The sequence below is a fragment of the Caretta caretta genome, chromosome 2 (genome assembly GCF_965140235.1).
Source record: "Caretta caretta isolate rCarCar2 chromosome 2, rCarCar1.hap1, whole genome shotgun sequence".
Lineage (NCBI taxonomy): Eukaryota > Metazoa > Chordata > Testudines > Cheloniidae > Caretta > Caretta caretta.
Window position 1 is genome coordinate 229,543,977 of NC_134207.1, and position 20,011 is coordinate 229,563,987.

At 45.4% G+C, this 20,011-nt stretch overlaps 1 protein-coding gene across 1 annotated transcript in view; it reads right to left on the reverse strand.

Annotated features, from left to right (window-relative positions):
- The window catches only part of RSU1 (Ras suppressor protein 1), a 187,482-nt gene that overhangs the window by 112,638 nt on the left and 54,833 nt on the right, over positions 1 to 20,011 (reverse strand). Inside the window, exons 4-7 of the mRNA XM_048838029.2 lie at positions 18,395 to 18,515; positions 9,682 to 9,800; positions 7,297 to 7,379; positions 6,922 to 7,036 (exon numbers count right to left, since the gene is read on the reverse strand). Coding sequence (XP_048693986.1) covers positions 6,922 to 7,036; positions 7,297 to 7,379; positions 9,682 to 9,800; positions 18,395 to 18,515 — 438 coding nt within the window. The remainder of the gene's footprint in view (positions 1 to 6,921; positions 7,037 to 7,296; positions 7,380 to 9,681; positions 9,801 to 18,394; positions 18,516 to 20,011) is intronic.

Genomic DNA, 20,011 nt, shown 5'->3' on the forward strand with positions numbered 1-20,011 from the left:
CCTGGTGGTGAACAGGTTCACTTGGAGTTCCCCACCACTGGAAGACCATGCAGGCTACTTCCCGGTGGAGCGACCACTCGTGGTGAGAGAAGGCCCTGCTGAGGTGATCCACTAGCGTGTTTTTGATGCCAGGGAGGTGACAAGCTTCCGGGTGGATCTCCTGGTCGATGCAGAAGCTCCAGAGATGGAGTGCCTCTTGGTAGAGAGCCGATGAGCACGCTCCCCTTGCCTGTTGAGGTAGAACATCGCAGCTGTGTTGTCCGTCAGGACTCTCACCACCTTGCCCGACAGATGTGGTAGGAAGATGCTGTATGCCAATCAGACCGCTCTGAGTTTTGACATTTCTGTGGAGTGCCATCTCCTCCGGGAACCACATACCTTGGAGATTTCCAAGGTCCAAGGCGTCCGACACCAAATAGATGGAGTGATGGAGGTTGTCAAATGGAACTCCTTTAAGACCTTCTTGTGATCAGTCCACCATTGCAGTGAGGTGAGTATTGCTGGGGGGATGGTAATGATCTTTTCCAGGTGATCCCTGGACTGGGAATAGACCATCGTCAGACTTTGTTGCAGGGACTGCATCCGGAGCCTGGCATGGTGGACAACGTATGTGCAAGCTGCCATGTGGCCCAGCAGACGCAGGCAGAATCTGGCTGCAGTTAGGGGGAACGCGGACAGCTCTGTGAGAAGGTCCATCAATGTCCAAAACCTTTCTAGTTGCAGGAACGCTTTCACTCAGGTCTAGTTGAGCACTGCTCCGATGAATTCTATCCTTTGCATTGGAACTAACAGACTTTATGTCATTCACCAGTAGGCCCAGGGAGCGGCACACGGCTTGCAGTACCACAACATCCTTTTGGACCTGAGACCTGGAGCTGCCCTTGACCAGTCATCGAGGTACGGGTAGATCTGGATATCCCGGCACCACCAACATCCACTTGGTAAACACCCTCGGTGCTGTTGCCAGGCCAAACAGGAGGATCGTAAATTGGTAGTGGCCAGGTCCCACCGTGAATCGGAGAAAACGTCTGTGCTCTTGGAAGATCACTATGTGGAAGTATGCGTCCTTTAGGTCGAGGAAGGCACACCAGTCTTCTGGATCCAAGGAGGGGATGATAGAGGCCACGGAGACCATGCGGAACTTCAGCTTCTTTAGGTACTTCTTGAGGTCTCACAGGTCTAGAATGGGATATAGACTGCCTTTGGGATTAAAAAGTATCAGGAATAAAACCCCTTGTTCCTGTACTCTAGAGGAACTTCCTCCACCGCTCCCAGCTTGAACCTCCTGCATGAGGAGACTCTTGTAAAAAGTGTCCTTGAAGAGGGGAAGGGAAGTGGGGGATGAGGGGGGGCAAGACAAAGAAACTGGAGGATAAAGCCCTGCACCACTGTGCTCAGGACCCAGCGGTCTGAGGTTATTGTGGTCCATGCAGGGAAGAAAAAGGAAAGGCGGTTGGAAAAAAAACAGGGAAAATGGATCTGGGGAACAGTCTGGCAGGTCGCCTTCGGGTGCACTCTCAAAACTGTCACTTGGCCCTTACTTATTCCAGGTAGATCCTGACTGAGCAGGGGGTGGAGGAGGATGATTTAGGCAGCACTTGTAGCCCTTGGCCTTCTTGTGAGGTGGGTCCTGCCGAGGCTGACTCCCTGGCCCCTGAGGCTGCTGCGATTTGAACTGCTTACATGCCAGGCCTGGGACATACAGCCCCAGAGTTTTCAGGGTGGTACTTAGCAACTTAGGTATGCGGGGCCCTCTGTGGTGTAGGGCCCCGGGCAATTGCCCTGCTTGCTACCACCTAACGCCGGTCCTAGCTTTTATATGTGAAAAACAGCTGTGGTACAGGTGAGCTGTGGAGTTTTTATAGCATATTGGGGCGTGGGAGGGCTCAAAGAAAAAGGTTGAGAATTCCTCATATGAAACACTGTGGCGGTGATGTCCATCAGGACTTGAACCACTTGGGACTGAAAACTCTGACAGGCCAGTCAAACCACCCTGAGCTCCTGACATTTATGTGGAGGGAGCGGTTAACCCCTGACCAGCACCCTTGTGTACTGAACTTGCCCAGGTGGGGTCCCCAGACCAGGTCCGAGGCTTCCGACACCAGAGTTAGTGACAGGGATGGGGGCGCGACAGGGACTCCCTGCAACACTAATGTGGGGTCCAACCACCACGCCAGTTATGATTGGATGTGGTCTGGTACCCTGACTACCAGGGCCAGATCATGCTTGTTGGAGATGTAGACAGACTCCAACCATGCCTGCAGCGGCCAGAGGTGATGGACAACGTAAATACAGGCAGCCATGTGGCCTAGCAACCTTAGACAAGTGCAAGCGCTGGCCCCTTACATGGGACATTATGTCCGACGTGGCTCGGAAACAAGCCTCCAGAAGGAATGCCCTGGCCCACGAGGAATCAAGGCTCACCCCGATGAACTTTTCCATTGCCCTGGTATGGGGGTAGATTTCCTTTTCATTCACTAACAGGCCCAGGTCAGGACATGTAGAATGCACCAGATTGAGGCTGCTCTGCACTTGATTCCGCGATCTGCCTTTGATGAGCCAATCGTCAAGATAAAGATAGACCTGGACTCCCTGATGCCTCAGGTAAGTGGCTACTGGGGCCATACATTTTGTATATACCCGCGGGGCTGGGGAGAGGCCAAAGGAAAGTGCAGTGAACTGGAAATAGTGCTGGCCCACCATAAAATGGAGGAACCGTCTGTGTCCTTGTAAAATAGAGATATGGAAATAAGCCTCTTTCAAGTCCACGTACCAGTTTCCCGGATGGAAGGAAGGGATGATGGAGGCCAGTGAAACCATGAGAAACTTCAACTTCTTGAGGTACTACTTGAGTTGTTCAGGTCCAGAATGGGTCTTAGGCCCTCTTTTACTTTTGGAATCAGGAAATAGAGGGAGCAGAAACTTTTCCCCCTCATTTCCTGAGGGACCTCCTCCACATCCCACAGTTGTAGGAGGTTGTCTACCTCCTGAACGAGGAGTCGCTCGTGAGAAGAGTCCCTGAAGAGGGACAGGGAAGAGAGGTGGGGGGAGGGGAAGAACTGAAGGGTGTGGCCCCGGGACAATCTCTAGCTCCCAGTGGTCCGAGGTGACTCTCGACCAGGCCAAAGGGTAGGGATGGAGACAACTGAGGAAAAGATGGGGCGGATCCAAGGAGGTGACTGGGGTGCCGCTCTTGAGTGTGAGCCCAAAACACCTGCTTCTTGCCCAGTGGTGGTTCACCAAGCCAAGTTGTGCAGGTGAACAGGAGGAGGAAGGGTGGCGGCAACTAAAACTCTTCTCCTCGTAGAGCCCTGCCACAGCTGCCAAGACCTTGGCAGTGGGGGCAACCAGAATTGCTTCCTTGCTGACTGAGGAGTATGCATCCTCAGGGGAGCAGAGGGTGGTCCAAGTGTCCTTCAGACCGTGTGGCCTCATGTCGGTCTGTTCCAAAAACAGCCCAACTCCACCAAATGGGAGATCTTGTATCGAAAAGTGCATCTCCTGGGATAGGACTGAGGTCTGAAGCCAGGAACTGCGCCTCATGACCACTCTGGCCGCAGAATCAGCCTTATCCCAGGCCATCTGGAGGGAGCACCCAGCCACTGCAGTACCCTCCTCAACAAGGGTCCTGAACTCTTTGGCCACCTCCTAGGGCATGGAGTCCTTAAACTTGTGGAGCCTGGTGGTTCATGACTCGGAATTGGGAGACTGGCTGTGGAATAAATTTTGCTTCTGAAAAAGGTCCAGTCTCTTGGCCTTCTTATTTTTGAGGGTGGAACTAGCATTCCCTTGCTTGTCCTTTTCGTTGGCTGCTGACACAACCAATGACCTCGGGGGGGGGGGGGGGAGATAATTGTTCGAACTCTGTGGCAGGGACAAAAATACACAAACACACACACACTTTTTCCTCAGCCTTCTTGGAAATGGGCGGGATGGAGGATGGGGTTTGCCACATGGCTTTGGCAATGTTCAGGACCCCTTCATGCACCAGGAGTGCAACACGTGCTGGGGTGGATGCAGAGAGCACATTGAACGAAGCGTCTGATTGCTCCACCGTCTCTTCTGCCTCTTGACCTAAGTTGGTCTCCACCCTTTGGAGCAGGGCTTGGTGCTTGTTAAAGTCGTCTGGTGGCCTAGTATGGGAGGGCCCCGCCACTGCCTTCTCTGGAGAGGAGGAGAATGACCCAGGGCATCATCCTCTGCAGGGTAAGGGGGCCTCGAGGTGGGCACCTGTTCTTCCATCTCAGCGCCCGCCAACGCTTCATGCACCAAGCCCGGTGCTGCCGGTGCCAATTGGAACTTGTCCAATGTGGCGACTGACAATTGGTGAGATGGGGGCATCAGCATAACCAGCACACCCCCAGCATTCCAGTAAGGCCATTGCGCTGGCCACTGGCCCTGCTGCCAGGTTGGCATCGTTGAGGTGGATGTAACCTCAGGAGCCCAGTCACGACAGTGCTGTCTCGGCTGAACTCCCTCTCCGTGCTGAAGAAATCCTCCTCCGGTGACCAGAGCAGGACCGTCCACACCTGAGTCCTGTAGCTTACTGTCGCCGTGGGTGACCAGTGCCTCGAATAGTCAGACCGGTGCTGGGAGCAGGGGGAACAGTGCCGTGTTGGGGAGCATCCCTGAGGTCTCTGTGATGGTGCTCGTTGGAGCAAATATGACCGGTGACAACTGTACGGCGACCTACACCTCTCTCTGGGCGAGACTCGGCACGAGGGCGGAGACCGGGAGTGCGGTACCAGTGATCTGTGGTGGCTGAACCGGTGACCTCGACTGATGCGGAGACCAAGGGCATGGGAAGAAAGGGCTCTGCTTCCGCTCCGTAGACCAGTGGTGCTCACTCGCCTTCTAGGAAGCCCTCACAGCTAGCTTGCCCTCATAGGGAGGCTTTGCCAGGTCCATCACTGCATGCGGTACCAGCTGCAGTGGGAGAGTCCTTTGCTTTCTGGGCACTGGGAGCTGAGATGGTGTTTACTGTGCCATTAGTCTGGGTCCCCTACTGCTCCCCAGAGTCAGTGGAGGATCCCTTAGGGGGGTAAGAGGTCCCCTTGGAGACATTCCCCCTTGCAGCTCTGGCGTGGGCAGGCAGCCTGAGCAGGGTTCTTTACCCTATGCCCCTTGGTCCAACTTGCTCAGTGCCGGGTCCCTCTTCTTGGGTACCAGCGAAGGGGATCAGTGCCGGGTAGAACCCAGTGCCGGGCTGCACTGCGCACTGAGGCCGAAGTGCTGGGTGTTGCGTCCGGCTGTGCAAAGAGCGGCCTCCAGGAGGAGGGCCCTCAAATTAATGTCATGTTCTTTCTGTGTCCTGGGACCAAAGGTCTTACAGATGCAACACTTTTCTTTAATGTGGGATTCCCCCAGGCACTTCAGATAGCTACCAAGCAGGTCCGCTAACAGGCATAGGCCCATTACAGTCAGCGCGGAGACCAGGGCATGCCCTGCCTTGGGCAAAGTCCCTGTTGGGACACTGACTAATTACAGTACTTAGCAGCTACTTACTAACTAATCTGCAATAAAAACGAACTATTTACAGCTGAATCACCAAAGTTCGAAGAGTCAAGTAAACGCTCACCACTTGCAAAGCAAAGGAGAGAGGTGCTCTGACCAACCACCATGAGCAGTAAGAAGGAACTGAGAAGGTACAGGGCCAGCGGCGCCCGATATAACTACACATGAGTGTGGCACTCAAGGGGGTGCCACAGCCGACCCTCCAGATACCGCTAAGGCAAAAGTCTGAGAACTGTACGTGGGTGCATGCACACCTAGAATGGAGTCTACGTGAGCAAGCACTCGAAGACGATGACCAGACGCTTTTCCTATGGCTTTAAGGCAAAGCTTACTGACATGTGTAAACTAAAATGTGGATTTAGATTAGAATACCATTTTTTTTTAATATATCTATTATACAGATTACACACACACACACACGTGAAGCGAGAGAATGTGTATACACACGAGAGTGTGTGCGCGCATGCGTGTGTGTGTGTCAGCAGCAATTAGTTGGATAGGAGTTGGTAGAGACAAGGACACAAAATTCAGAAGGAGAGCAACCGATAACTGATCCTGCTGCATATTTATACCAAAAGACATATTTAAAGGGTATCATAAAACACACTAACCCAAATGGAGATTTTGCGAAAACGGGCACAACTCCACTGAAGTCAATGCCCAGAACGCAAAATGCACTAGTGCAACGCAAATGTGCCACCCACACCCAGAGTTTTTAGTTTCTAAAGAAGACCATTACCTTTTGGTTAAAGAAAATTAAGTTACTAGTGATAATGGCAGAAATCACAAATCCATATTTCATCTGCTGGTTCAATTGTTTAGATGGAAAGTTGTCATATCAGCAAAAAAATAAAGGTGACATCAAAATGTAGACTTAAAAAAACAAAACAAAACAAAAACAAAACAAAACAAAAATAGCCTTATCTTACTTTTGTTGACCAAACTTCCATTTCTACAGAAACAGGCTCAAGAAAGCCACTTCTATACGAGCACTGAAAATTCAAAATTTCTTTTTTGCTGACTATAGCAATGATTTCAACGCAACCAGCTCCAGACAATTAAAATACGTCTTTAAAAGAAATTATGAAAGCAGAATGCGGTATGCAAATTTTGCAATCTGACTAATACACAGGTCATATATAATATGGGAACAAGTAATGCAGCCAAATGTGCAACATGACAAACACGAGCCCTTCCTCTCCCAAACACACACACACACACAAACAAACAAACCCAACAAGAGATAAAGTGAGTGTGTGTATCTGGGGGAACAAACAGATAGCAGCAGCAATGATAACCTCAGCAAAGACTATTTCTTGGAGATCAACGGATGGTTTAGGTTATCAACAGGAAGCACATTGTGTCAATCATTATTACTCAAAACAACAAAACCATCTACCATCTCACCTAGTTCTGGGGGCAGCACAGTAAGACGGTTTCCCTGGATATGAAGTTCCTTAAGCTGAGTGAGTTCACCAATTTCTTTAGGCAGTGATATCAGGTCATTGTCCCTAAGGCTCAGCTAAAAGAAAATATAAAGTTGTCAGAACAATGTTCAGCTAAAATAAAGCAGCCTAAAAGAGAACACTTACTCTCTGCCCACCCCTTGCCCCCCAACACTCAATTCTTCCAATTTATTTACAAGATAAACAAGAAACAGTAACAGGTGTAGTGGTTATTCCTGAAAAACAAACCCTACTACTTCTCAAATTGCCTAGATTCTACTGCTACAAGGGCTGCGAAAGTGAATTGATTTTCCAAGAATTTAGATAAATTACTTACTATCTGCAACTTTGTGAGCTTCCCAATATCTGGCGGCAGGATTTCAAAATCGTTGTCACTTAGATAGAGTGCACGCAGGGTGGCTGCAAATTAAACAGCAATATATAAACAGGGAGGCGTATAGCCCAACCATTTGAGGTCGGATCAATAAGAGAGTCAGGTTTGATTAATAACCCTGACTTGGTGAAAAGCCTTTGACATACTCAGGGCTCACAATAATAACAAGCAGGTCAAACTTAGATTTACTGCCTTATTGTATTGTTGGTGTGTTCAGGAAAACATCTATTTCCAAAAGGACTGACACAATTAACAATTTCTACAATAGACTCTGGCAGGTTCTGGCACATAGTTTCAATGCTCAGCTGTGAGAAGGAGCAATTACTCTTTATTACATCTGATTCCTAGTTATTACTTAATGTACATAAAAAAAGCTGTGTTTCGAATGAATTTACACCTATATTTAACTACATGCAGCTCTGTGGAAAGATCTTAAAACAGGATAGTAGAACAAACAACTGAGTTCAAATCAAATCATTTATATTTTCATAGGTAGTCTGTCTCTCTGCAGTAGAGGACAGAACGATAAAATTCAAAAACGAAAAAGAAAAACCCAATACATCCATTTAGCTTATTACTATTTATACAGCACTGTGGCTGAGCATGCTACTTTTCAGGAAAATTAAACCAAAAGAAGACAACAGTGAATGCTGGGAAGAGGACTATGACCTCTCACCCCCTCCGAGAGCAGGTTGCATGTCTGTTTTGCAGGTTTCTTGTTAGTTGCATTGTAGTCATCATTTTTAACTTTTTGATAATTTAAAACTTTCCTTCTGTTGGATCATAATCAGCAGGTCCTTCTCAGCAAGCAGCATGGCCTTCTCTAACCTCTTTGCCACTTTTTCTGCTTAAGGCTCTGATCACACTTCCAATAAAAACTATGTTAAAAAGAATATTAAGGTTGCAAAGTCAAACACGCAAAAGTTAAGAACACCAGAGTAAAGATTGCCTGGGTAATCGTAACTGAGCCTCTTTCTGTGCATGCATTAATGATTCAGTCTTTAACTACATGATCACATACTATTTCTTCTACCTCGCCTCATTCAGTGCACACAAAGGATGGAACTCTGGGACTGAATCAGGGGTGCATAGTGAAAGAAGCTGCTGTCTGTAGGACCCTGGCCTCATTTGTTGCAGAAGTTGGAAGGTGTCTAGTGAACGAGGTAAGGGATTGCAAAAAGAAAAAAGTTGAATGCTGCCCTGGGAAACTAGATTCTATCCGTGCCTCCACTACAGAGTTCTTATCTGTTGCTGGGCAAGTCACATAAACCAGTGTTCACAGTTGGCCACTAATTAATTCTGTGTTCCGCATTTTCTGGGTGCCCTACTACAGATACTTAGGGCCAGATTTGCAAAAGGCCAAATGTTCACAACTGTAACTGAAGTCAAGGGGGGTGAGAGGGGCACTGTGCTTTGAACATATAAGGTGCTGTAAAAATGCTAGGGACTCTGAAAAAATCAGGCCTTAGATGTCTCAAGTCAGACACCCAAAAATCAGTAGACACTTGGGACTGTTTTTGCCTTAGTTTCTCAGTGCCTCAGATCCACAGCTATAAAATGGGGATAATACCACGTCCCTATCTCAGAAGAATATTCTAAAGCTAAATTCATTAATGTTTGATTAAGCACTCATAGTATGATCAGAGCACCATAGAAATGCCCTGGAGGAAATCAACAGTACTGTATTCAATGCAGTTTGGGGTGTGCAGTAACTAAGGCCTGGAGCCACACACTGAATGAGAATAAAAAGTAATATTGAATTCACTTAAAAGGCTGGAATCATACAGAAAAGACAGTATGTGATAACGTAATTAAATACCATCACAATGGATATGCACAAGAAGGCTCAATTAAAGCTGCAAAAGCAATTGGAATTCTGAGATTTCATAACTTCTGAGTGTTTGACTTTGTAACCTTAACATGCTTTTAACATATATACAAACTATACACACACACACTTCTGGAAACTTGGTTGTGGTTTCTTTCAGATTGTCAACATGCCTCAAGGTGACATTCTTTATTGTGCCATGAGGCTTGTTAGCATCTATTAAGTTTTAGTTAAGTATGTGGCTCAAGAAAATATTACCCTCAAGAAAGCTAAATATGCCATTACTAACCAAGTCCTTGCATGCCCAATAGTGTCAGGTGACTGTATATCAATGCTACATATTGCTGAGCTATGTAGAAATATTCAAAAGGACCCAAGGAAGAAAAACATATATCTAAAAAATTCTATTGGAGTTTGGGCTCTATCAAATAAATTTCACCAGCAGAAAGCAAAGCACCATTTTAGGAAGATTTATAGATTTTTTTAAAAAAGTTTCTTACTCAGATAGAAAAAGTTTCCAGACAGGGAATTTTCATTTAAGTTGTTATAAGTCAAGTCAAGAACCTCCAGAGCTGGTAAAGATCCAAATCCTCTAGGCAAGGTATTTAACCTGTTCATGCTGTTGATGGTGGAAAAACAAGATACACAGAACATATATTTATAATCATTTCACCAGTTAACCATAAAAAGAATGAAGGCATTAAGAGCTTTCCAAAAAAGAGGAGGCCACAATAATTTCTAGGTCAAACTTTTTAGGGCATAGTGCCAAAGCCCTCAACTCCCACTGGTTAATGGGATGGGAGCTGAGAGTGCTCAGCACATCATAGGATTGAGGCCCACAGACCATTATTTCCCAAATTCCCATGACTTTTCTTTTCACTCCTATCTCTTACCTTCACCCCTCCCTTAATTTCATCCTATCATTTTCCCTAATAAAGTTAGTTTCTTCTCACAATCAGTTAATTTTTTATTGCATTAAGGTATAATTATTTGGGTCACAAGGGTTGCATATTCATGGAGTTATCTAATTACCAGGTCTAGGCACCGTACCTTAAGCTGTACAGTCCAGCTAGATCAGTAAACTAAAGGCAGAGACCTACAGTTAATCCAAGGAGCACAGCAGATCCAGGACCTATTGATCTAAGATAGCCATAGAGCCACTGAGGGAGGAGGAAGACAGACAGACTTTACCACTCTTCAGTAATAGAGATGCTTTGGGGGTGGTGGGATGGAGTGGATACATTCAACACAATGCAGCAAAGAATGACCATGAACAGTGGGTTGAGAAGGGTTACTTATGGATGAGAATTTCAAACAGAACTATTATACAATGGGGAAAATGGGTGATATGGCACGGAAGTCATAAGGGGGGGCGGGGGAGAGACTGAATTTTCAGTCAACAAGATCTTCCAACCAGCTCTCATTACAGTAGTGGAAAATGACAATGTATTTAATGTCACTGTCTTATTTTCTCACACACACACACACAAAATACATTACATCATCATCAAGGTTGAAAATTCAACCACTCAAAAGATAGGAAATGCCAGAATTAAAGTAATCTGTGCAATAATCTTTAATTACATGATCACTTGATTACATTCTACTTTTTCCACATGATCACATACTACTTTTTCCACCTGTTCCTCATTCAATGCCCAGAATAGACAGTGCCCAGTTAATAATCAGCGAGTCAATACTTTGTTTTCTCCTCATTGGTCAATGTGCGGCCCCAGGCTTTATTTACTGCACGCTATTCAAACACTGCTCTGAAGACAGAATTATTCATTTCCTTTCCTACAAAGCTCATCATTATAATACCTGAGTGCTTCACAAACATTAATGAATTTATTTTCATAATTACCTCATTCTACGGAAAGGGAGCTGAGGCACAGAGAATAAGATCAAAGGTGTCTGTTAATTCGGATGCCCAAGTTGAGACAATTAGGATCTAAGTTTTCAAAGTACTTAGCATTATATAGCACTTAATATGTTCAAAGCACAGCTTCCATGGAGTTTAACTATCAGAAATACTGAGCACTCACAGCTGTAATCAGACCCCAGGGTCTTAAGTTTGACACTCAAAAATGAGGAACAGATGCTGAGAAAAGTTTAATGAAGTGACTTGCTAAGCATCACATAGGAACTCTATGGTACAGAAAGGGACAGAATCGAATTTTTCAGAATAGCATTCAACTTCCTTAACCATCAGACTATCCTTTCTCTTCCTGCAACATCCTACCTCATTCACTATACACCTTCCGACTTCTACAACAACCTCCTTCACTAGAGAACCCTGATTCATCCCCAAAGAAGATCTACCCCGTGCACTGAATGAGGGGAGGTCCTTTGGAAAAAAACAGTATGATCATAAAATTAAAGACTATCCTAATGCATACACATGAAGGTGCTGAATTAAGATTGCACAGGCAACCTTAAGTCTTGCATTTCCTAATTTTTTTTTATGCTTGACTTTGCAACCTTAATAAATGTTCTTTATTAAACACACACAAAAAGCAAACTGGAAAAAAAATTCCAGTATGTGGCATCACATTGACATTCACACAGGTCATTAGCTGGGTTAGAACCTTTAGAGCTACCACACAGACCTCTCGCTTTTGATCTAACAGTACCAGCATATTTCTCCCCTGCTCTCAATCCCAGTCTATTTCCTTCTTCTCCCTGGTCCAACTCTTGTCCTCTCTGCATCTGAGTCAGTCTGCTTTCTCCTCCATGCTGCCTGTGCGTTAGCAGTGTGTCACAGAACACAGGAGAGGGAGGTTTCTGGACTCTCTGTTCTGGAGAATGTGTAGAGATGGCTTGTCCACAGTCTGGTCACATCCAGGAGCCGTAGGGCTGCAGCATACCCAATGTGCATGGAACCTGGTAGCAGCTAAGCTCTATAAAGTAACTATGGAACATGTAAAAAGTAAGATTTTTCAAAACATTTTTAACTTGGCCAAATGTGGGTGGATTTTCACAGGAAAAGACAAAAGCACATTTGACACAAAGGCCATTCCCTGCCTAATTTCAACTTCCAGCATCAGATCACTAGAGCTTTTCAAAAGAAAGGACTGCCAGATTTTAACATTGGCAAAAATGTATTTTTCCTTAAACTTATTCTCAGAAGTGACTAGACTGTTTTGGCCAACACCCACCCTGAAAATGTTATGAAGTATGGCAAAGTTAAACAACTGAAAGCAGGGTCTTATAATAGGAAGTGTCACACAACCTTAAGAATAGGCAGTGCTAATTGCCCTGCCTTAAAAAAATTTAAAAAAAGCATCCGTGCTGGACAGCTAACCAAAAGAACCAGGACAAGGAGGGTCTGGAATAATAATAATTAAAAAAAAAACGGGGGAGTGGGGGGACTGTTTAATGCAACAGATCAAGGAGAAAACTCCAAAGTATGAGGTTAGGGTTTGAGAGTATTCATGGAGTTCATTACAGAAGGAGCTAAAGCTGCTCTCACATCTAAAATGAAACAAAGCAACCTGGAATAGAGTGGAGATTGGATCACATGGTATCAAATTGGGGCTACTCAAATCCTCAGGGTCAGAGTGAGTTTTTGTAAAAAGGCATGTCTGGAGGCCTGACTCAATTATACAAAAAAACCCTGTATTAAACGATGTAGCTCAAGCTACAGTTATTTGTAGGAGACTAAGAATTAGGACTGAAATTTTAGATATTCCATTGAATAATGTGGTGAAATCTTCTGATGAGCAGCAGACCCATCAAAAGCTGCTGTGCAGTGCATGTAAAGTGAGTCCCCCTCCGCATAAGTGACACCCAATACACCTGTAAAGTGTACAATGACACACGATATACTAAGACTGAGTAACCCTGTCAAGATCCCTGGAAGAAGTCACAGCTAGACTTGCTTCAAGACCCTCTCCCCCCCACATCACCAGCAATCAAATTCTTCAAACATCAATGGATTTTTTTTTCTTAGAGCGCTCCTGTTAGGTAGGTAAGCATCGTCATCTCATTTTATAGCTAGCTTAAAAGCTGCCAGCAATTGTTGGAGCACGTATTTTTTTTTTCCTGGAGATTATTTCAGTTCATGATCAAGGGCCACAGAGAACACGAGTAGGTGTATCAGCCTGGGAGTTGGTACTTGGAAACACATAGCATTCAACCTAGCAGGTACACCAGTCAACATACCAGAGCTGTTTGTATTTCCCTCTCTTTGAAAAGTCTTCTCTTTTGTTGGCATCCAGTTGCACAGCTTTATTAATGTGCACATGGATAAAGAAGCAGCTCTATGCCCAAGTTATTTACATATTTGTTCTGATGCATGTATGAATTGATCAGAGTTCTGTTTTATTCCCTTGAATAAAGCAGTGGGGGGGGGGGCGGGGGGAAGAGGAGAATACACCATGTTTGTGTAACTTAGAGTAGGCCCCATGTGGAATGCTATTCAAGGACACAGGCAGCTATGAATCCAGGACACATGATTAGCTTGTAGCAGCAGCAGCAGCAGCAAGAGTTTCTTAAAATGTAGTTTACAGTTCTCTTTATTTCAGTATTATAGTTCACTCACTTTATGTCTGTGAGAGTGCTGCTGTAGCACCAGAATTCCTGTGTGACCACGGGCAAATCACTTAAGTCTCAATTCTACAAAGATTTACATGCTTAATTTTAAACACAAGAACAGACTGACCCACTGGCACTACGTATGTGCTTAAAGTTACGCTCCAGTAGAACTCTCTCCAGAATCAAGGCCTTGATCTTACTATGCCTCACTTCCCCATCTATGAAATGAGAATACATCCTCTCCCACCCTTTGTCTTGTTTACATCAACTAAGTTTTTTGCAACAGAGACAGTGGTGTACTATAAGTAGGGCTCCATGTCTGTCACGGAGATTGCAGAAGTCACGGATTCTGTGACTTCCAGCGGCCGACGCGGCGGGCCCCGGGGCCCGCCCGAGCAGCGGCCGACGCGGCGGGCCCCGGGGCCCGCCCGAGCAGCGGCCGACGCGGCGGGCCCCGGGGCCCGCCCGAGCAGCGGCCGACGCGGCGGGCCCCGGGGCCCGCCCGAGCAGCGGCCGACGCGGCGGGCCCCGGGGCCCGCCCGAGCAGCGGCCGACGCGGCGGGCCCCGGGGCCCGCCCGAGCAGCGGCCGACGCGGCGGGCCCCGGGGCCCGCCCGAGCAGCGGCCGACGCGGCGGGCCCCGGGGCCCGCCCGAGCAGCGGCCGACGCGGCGGGCCCCGGGGCCCGCCCGAGCAGCGGCCGACGCGGCGGGCCCCGGGGCCCGCCCGAGCAGCGGCCGACGCGGCGGGCCCCGGGGCCCGCCCGAGCAGCGGCCGACGCGGCGGGCCCCGGGGCCCGCCCGAGCAGCGGCCGACGCGGCGGGCCCCGGGGCCCGCCCGAGCAGCGGCCGACGCGGCGGGCCCCGGGGCCCGCCCGAGCAGCGGCCGACGCGGCGGGCCCCGGGGCCCGCCCGAGCAGCGGCCGACGCGGCGGGCCCCGGGGCCCGCCCGAGCAGCGGCCGACGCGGCGGGCCCCGGGGCTTCCCATCCACCCTAAAATTCCATCAGGGGTATTTATGGTATAAGTCATGGACAGGTCACGAGCCGTGATTTTTTGTTTCTTGCCCATGACTTTTACTAAAAATACCCATGATTAAATCGTACTGTTAACTATAAGTAGTGACACCACATAGTACAGTGGGTCACCGAGCTAAGAGAAGGCCCTCTAGATGTTACTGTAATTCTATTGGTTAGGAGCAGGGAAGGAGTATCCTTCGCTGTAGCTGTGGGAGGTTGCTGTAATACAGGTTTAATGTTCCTGGATTGTTTGGGTAATGGAGCCTCTGTTGCACCATGAACACTGCTATTTCTGTTCTTGATCTAAAAAGTTATAGAAATCACTAGCACATCAAAACACCCGCCCAGTGCTGGGGGAGCATTACAGCTCCTTCACAACCACTACTGCCTGCTGCTGTGCCCTCCCCACCTCACTAGCACCACTGATGGCAGCCTCTCCCTCAGACAAGTACTGTTGCTCCCTGCCTCTTTCCAGACCCTGGCAACACAAGCCTGAGGGTTCCAGATACCCTCTGTCCTGCAGGAGGGGGGCACATGCTTTCAGCTGGTGATCTCAGGTGGTGATTATCTTCTCAGACACGCTTTTATCCAGCACAAATCCAGGTACCAGGCTGGATGCCAGCTGCATGCCTGGGCCCTATTGTTCCAAGTTGTATAGGGGGACGAGGGGTAAACTTACCACTCTAGCCCAGCAGTTACTCATTCTTACCCCTCTTGCCCCCTTTCCTCCCCAAAAAAGTTTCTTCCTGATCAAGACTTCCTCTGACACCCACATCTTGAATACTGTGTGCAGATGTGGTCACCCCATCTCAAAAAAAAAAGATATATTGGAATTGGAAAAGGTTCAGAAAAGAGCAACAAAAATGATTAGGGATATGGAACGGCTTCCACAGGAGGAGAGATGAATAATACTGGGACTTTTCAGCTTGGAAAAGAGACGGCTAAGGGGAGATATGATTGAGGTCTATAAAATCATGACTGGTGTAGAGAAAGTAGATAAGGAAGTGTTGTTTACTACTTCTCATAACACAAAAACTAGGGGTCACCAAATGAAATTAATAGGCAGCAGGTTTAAAACAAATGAAAGTATTTCTTCACAAAATGCAGTCAACGTGTGCAACTCCTTGCCAGAGGAGGCCAAGATCATAACAGGGTTAAAAAAGAACTAGATAAATTCATGGAGGATAGATCCATCAATGGCTATTAGCCAGGACAGGCAGGAATGGTGTCCATACCCTCTGTTTGCCAGAAGCTGGGAATAAGCAACAGGGGATGGATCACTTGATGATTACCTGGTTCTGTTCATTCCCTCTGGGGCACCTGGCACTGGCAACTGTCGGAAGACAGGATACTGGGCTAGATAGACCTTTGGTCTGACCCAGTAAGGCCATTCGTATGTATGCTCTCTGCCTCCACTGCCATTCCACATAGATGTTGAAAAGTGGCCAGTGGCTGATATTTTTCATGCAATGAATATAGCCTTGTGCAGCCAAATATTTGTAAACAAACAGCAAGCAGAGGCAGTGGATATACAAAGTTAATTTGCCAATTTTATTCCTCTGTGTGAATGAATATTTTTGACTGTGGGTGTGGCCCATGAGTGACAGTTGACCTGATGTGGCCAGGCTCTGAAGATCACAAAAACCCATCCCTAAGAAAAAGAGAAAATAGCAACACAAGGAGCACTAGGATGTTGTATTCAGATTTTTTTTAAACCACTTGGCGAAGAAGAGCAGGTGGGAAAATATACAGAAGACCTCAGAAAAATGAAAGTTGACCTTGGAAGCTGGAGTACTTTACCCAAAGTGATCTGAGTATTTGCTGGAGAAGTGTAGAGTATGAATTGTTCAGCTGCCCTGTGGGCTGCTACAAAAAAGTTTAGCTATAAAGGAATAAATCACATTCCCAAGGTGGGGTCTTCTTTTGATGTGGTTTATTTTTTTAAAATCTCTCTCAGCAGCAGCCACTAATGGACTGATCCAACTCCTGAGATCAAAACCTTTCCAGGGGCTTTAATGGGAAATGGACCTTGAAGGAATTTACCAGTTTTTAAAGGGGGACATTAGTTATGTTATAATACTTAAAATATGTGAAGCACCCAGATGCCATGGCATTGGACTCCCTTAAGTTGTATATTAGAAGTAGAATGTTACACTACGAAGTTAACATAGAAGGCAGCCTTTGGTTTACCATTTGCAAGACTAAGGATACTCCTCAGCAAGAATGCCAATTCACAACACTCGTTCACTCCTACCCCTAAAAACAACACTAATGGAAGAAATTCAGGGAAGTAGTATATTGGTTACAACTAAGTACAATCAACTTGTTACTGGTTTCATCATATGTAGAAAGCATTCAACTATTTCCCCCAGTAATGATGCAGCACTATACCTTGAGGTGTATCCCTCGTCAAAATATGTGCGCGCGCACATAGAATGTTGGAGTGTTACTTTCCCAGGCAAACGTGTTAATTATCCAGTCTCATTGTTAAATCCAAGCCAATGGAGGCTGCCAAGAATCAAAGCATATTCCACTGTGCTAGACAACCAGAGACCAAATAAGAACCAAAAGTTCTTTATCGAGGAGACAATACCAAAAAAATATTTATATCACTGCAGCCAACAACGGAGTTCAATTATCAATCTCTTACGGAGTTATCCAACTCATTAGAGAATATGCAGCCTGTTAGCTAAAGTCTATTTGGATTTAAGTAACAGCGCATACACATCCTTTCCCTCTGACTTAAGTTGTTTATAGGTCTGAGTTTGTAATATAAAAATTCATTCATACAGGGAGAAAGCTGTAAATATAAAATTGCACCCACAAAATAGGAAACATACCAAATACAACTACAATACGGTTTCAGAAAAAGGTCCGTCCCCCTACTGTAGGTTTAGTTTTATCATCATATTTCTTGCAGAAACTCCATTAAAAAAAACAGTAGTTGTAATGGTGGTTAAGCAGAAAGGAACCACCAACTGTATTAGATAGAAATATGTTTGAGAACTGTTAAAGGGGGTGACCTCTAAAGGATGCTTCCATTCTATGAATGCTTATCCTTTTAGGCTTTCAACAGAAATCATTGTTGTATTAAGCCACTCTTAACCAGAACCGCAATTCCTTCATTACTCAATGGATACAAATCCCAGTTTCTAACTACCCAGATGGAAATCCTAAATAAAACTCAAACATTAATCTTTCAGAAGACAATTAATCTATGCTAAAGCATGAAGCAGATCCTAGATCTTTTATCATATAGTGACCACAGAACTCTCAGATTTAATAAAGATAGCAGGTAAGGGAACAATTTTGCACATGCATGAAATAGTATGTAACGGATTTAAAACTGAATTTAATAAGTGGATCATTATGGATTGCTACTGACAAACTAGACATCAATGTAACGTGAAAGAGATCATACACAAGTGTCTCTTCCTCAAACTGTTTCAAATTAAATAAATACACAACTGGTGTTTTTCTAAGACACGTAATTTTTGGTTCAACTACAATGAAACCATAATTTCAGAGCTATCCCAAGTGCCATAAAAATTGATCTTATTTACAAAACATGAAAGCTTTAAGTGCAAGATTCAATTACTGTTAACCACTAACAGTTTTTGCATTTTTTTTTTGGTGGTCATTTTTGCTTTACTGCTACGCACCCAAGATTCAGGTGTTTGAGCTTCTGAAGGCTGCTAATCTGCGTAGGCAGCTCCTCAATCTGGTTGTTGAAAAAGTTAAGCACTTCTAAATTCTTCAGATCTGCAATGTTTGGTGGCACAGCTGTAAGGAAAAAAGTGCATTGCAAAATTAAAGATTCTCAGAGCAACAGCTTACTTGGATTGTAAACCCTTAGGGAAGGAACCATCTTTTTGTTCTGTTTGTCTGCACCTAGCACAAAATGGTCCTAGTCCAGGACTGGGGGATCCTAGGTGCCACCACAATACAAATGAAATAATTTCTACCCCACAAGAAATGCTGATGGCCAGTAGGGCTCTATCTGGTGTCCATTTTCAAAGCCATTGCTGGCAGCACTCTGTCCTCTTAAAAAATGCCATTAGCATTTTAAAATACTGAAACGCCATTATTAAGGTGGGGGCAAAAACACCATGACAAAATACTTATCATTCTGCTTACAGAACAGTAAGGAACCATGCCTTCCATTCGGTTTGCACAGCACCAAGCACACAGACAAGGCTCTCAGACATAACCTAAACTTTTGGATGGTTACATTAATATACATCAGAAAAATAGATAGTTCAGCCATCCAGACCTAAATGACAGTTTTATTTAAAGTCTTCTCTAGTAAAACAAACAAAAATCCATTCTGAGTGATGGTCCATTTCAGCCTGCTGTTTAAATAATCTAATATCTGAGTAGGCGTCCATTTAACATTCAACTAAAATCACAACAATTTAAGTTCAGCCTTAAATGATGAACTGTTCAGCCAAGACAGTTTCTGATTCACCTCCCATGAGTAAAGCGCTATGATCAATACATACAAAAAAGGTTACATCAGATTAGCAACAGATCAATGCATGGTTATCTAGAAATATGAAAAACCAACCCAGCAGCACGATATGAATAAGCCTTTGCAGATAAAAGGTTAAAAAGATGTACAGATTTAAATCTCTTTTCCCACAAAGAGAAACTTAAGCATGCAGTTAAAGTTTACATTAGAGCTGGAGAAAAAATGACAAATCATTTGCACTGAAGCTTGCAACTGTACCCACACTATTCACCTTGGTGCATAATGTTAACTTTGACAACAGCAGGAAAAGTAGAGGGAAGGTTTAAGTAATTATGAGCTTAAAAGAAAATCATGGCCTCGTGAATTTGATGGAATGAGGCAATACGCCCCTGCCTTAAAAACGAGCCCACAATATTTACACGGTAGAACATTACAGTAGGTCATTTACTAGACTTTAAACACAGTTACAGTGTTCACAACAATGGAATCTCTAACAGATATCCTAATTGCTCTGCATAAATATTACTCACTGCTCATGGCTATGTTCATGGGAGGACATATTTAGCAAACTGAATAAAAGAAATTAAGACAAATCTGAATATTTTTTAAAAAATCTCATTGTCATATGTTCTACAATAGCTGTGTGCACACAACTCCTGGAGGAATTCTGCGCCACTGTGCATGTGCACAATTTATGTTCCCCACAGATTTCTTTGCTTCCCTGCAGAAAAATGACTTTGCTTCCCTGGCAGAAAGGGAAGCCACAAGAGCGGTCAGACGACCCTTCCCAGCAGTATGTTTTGGGTGC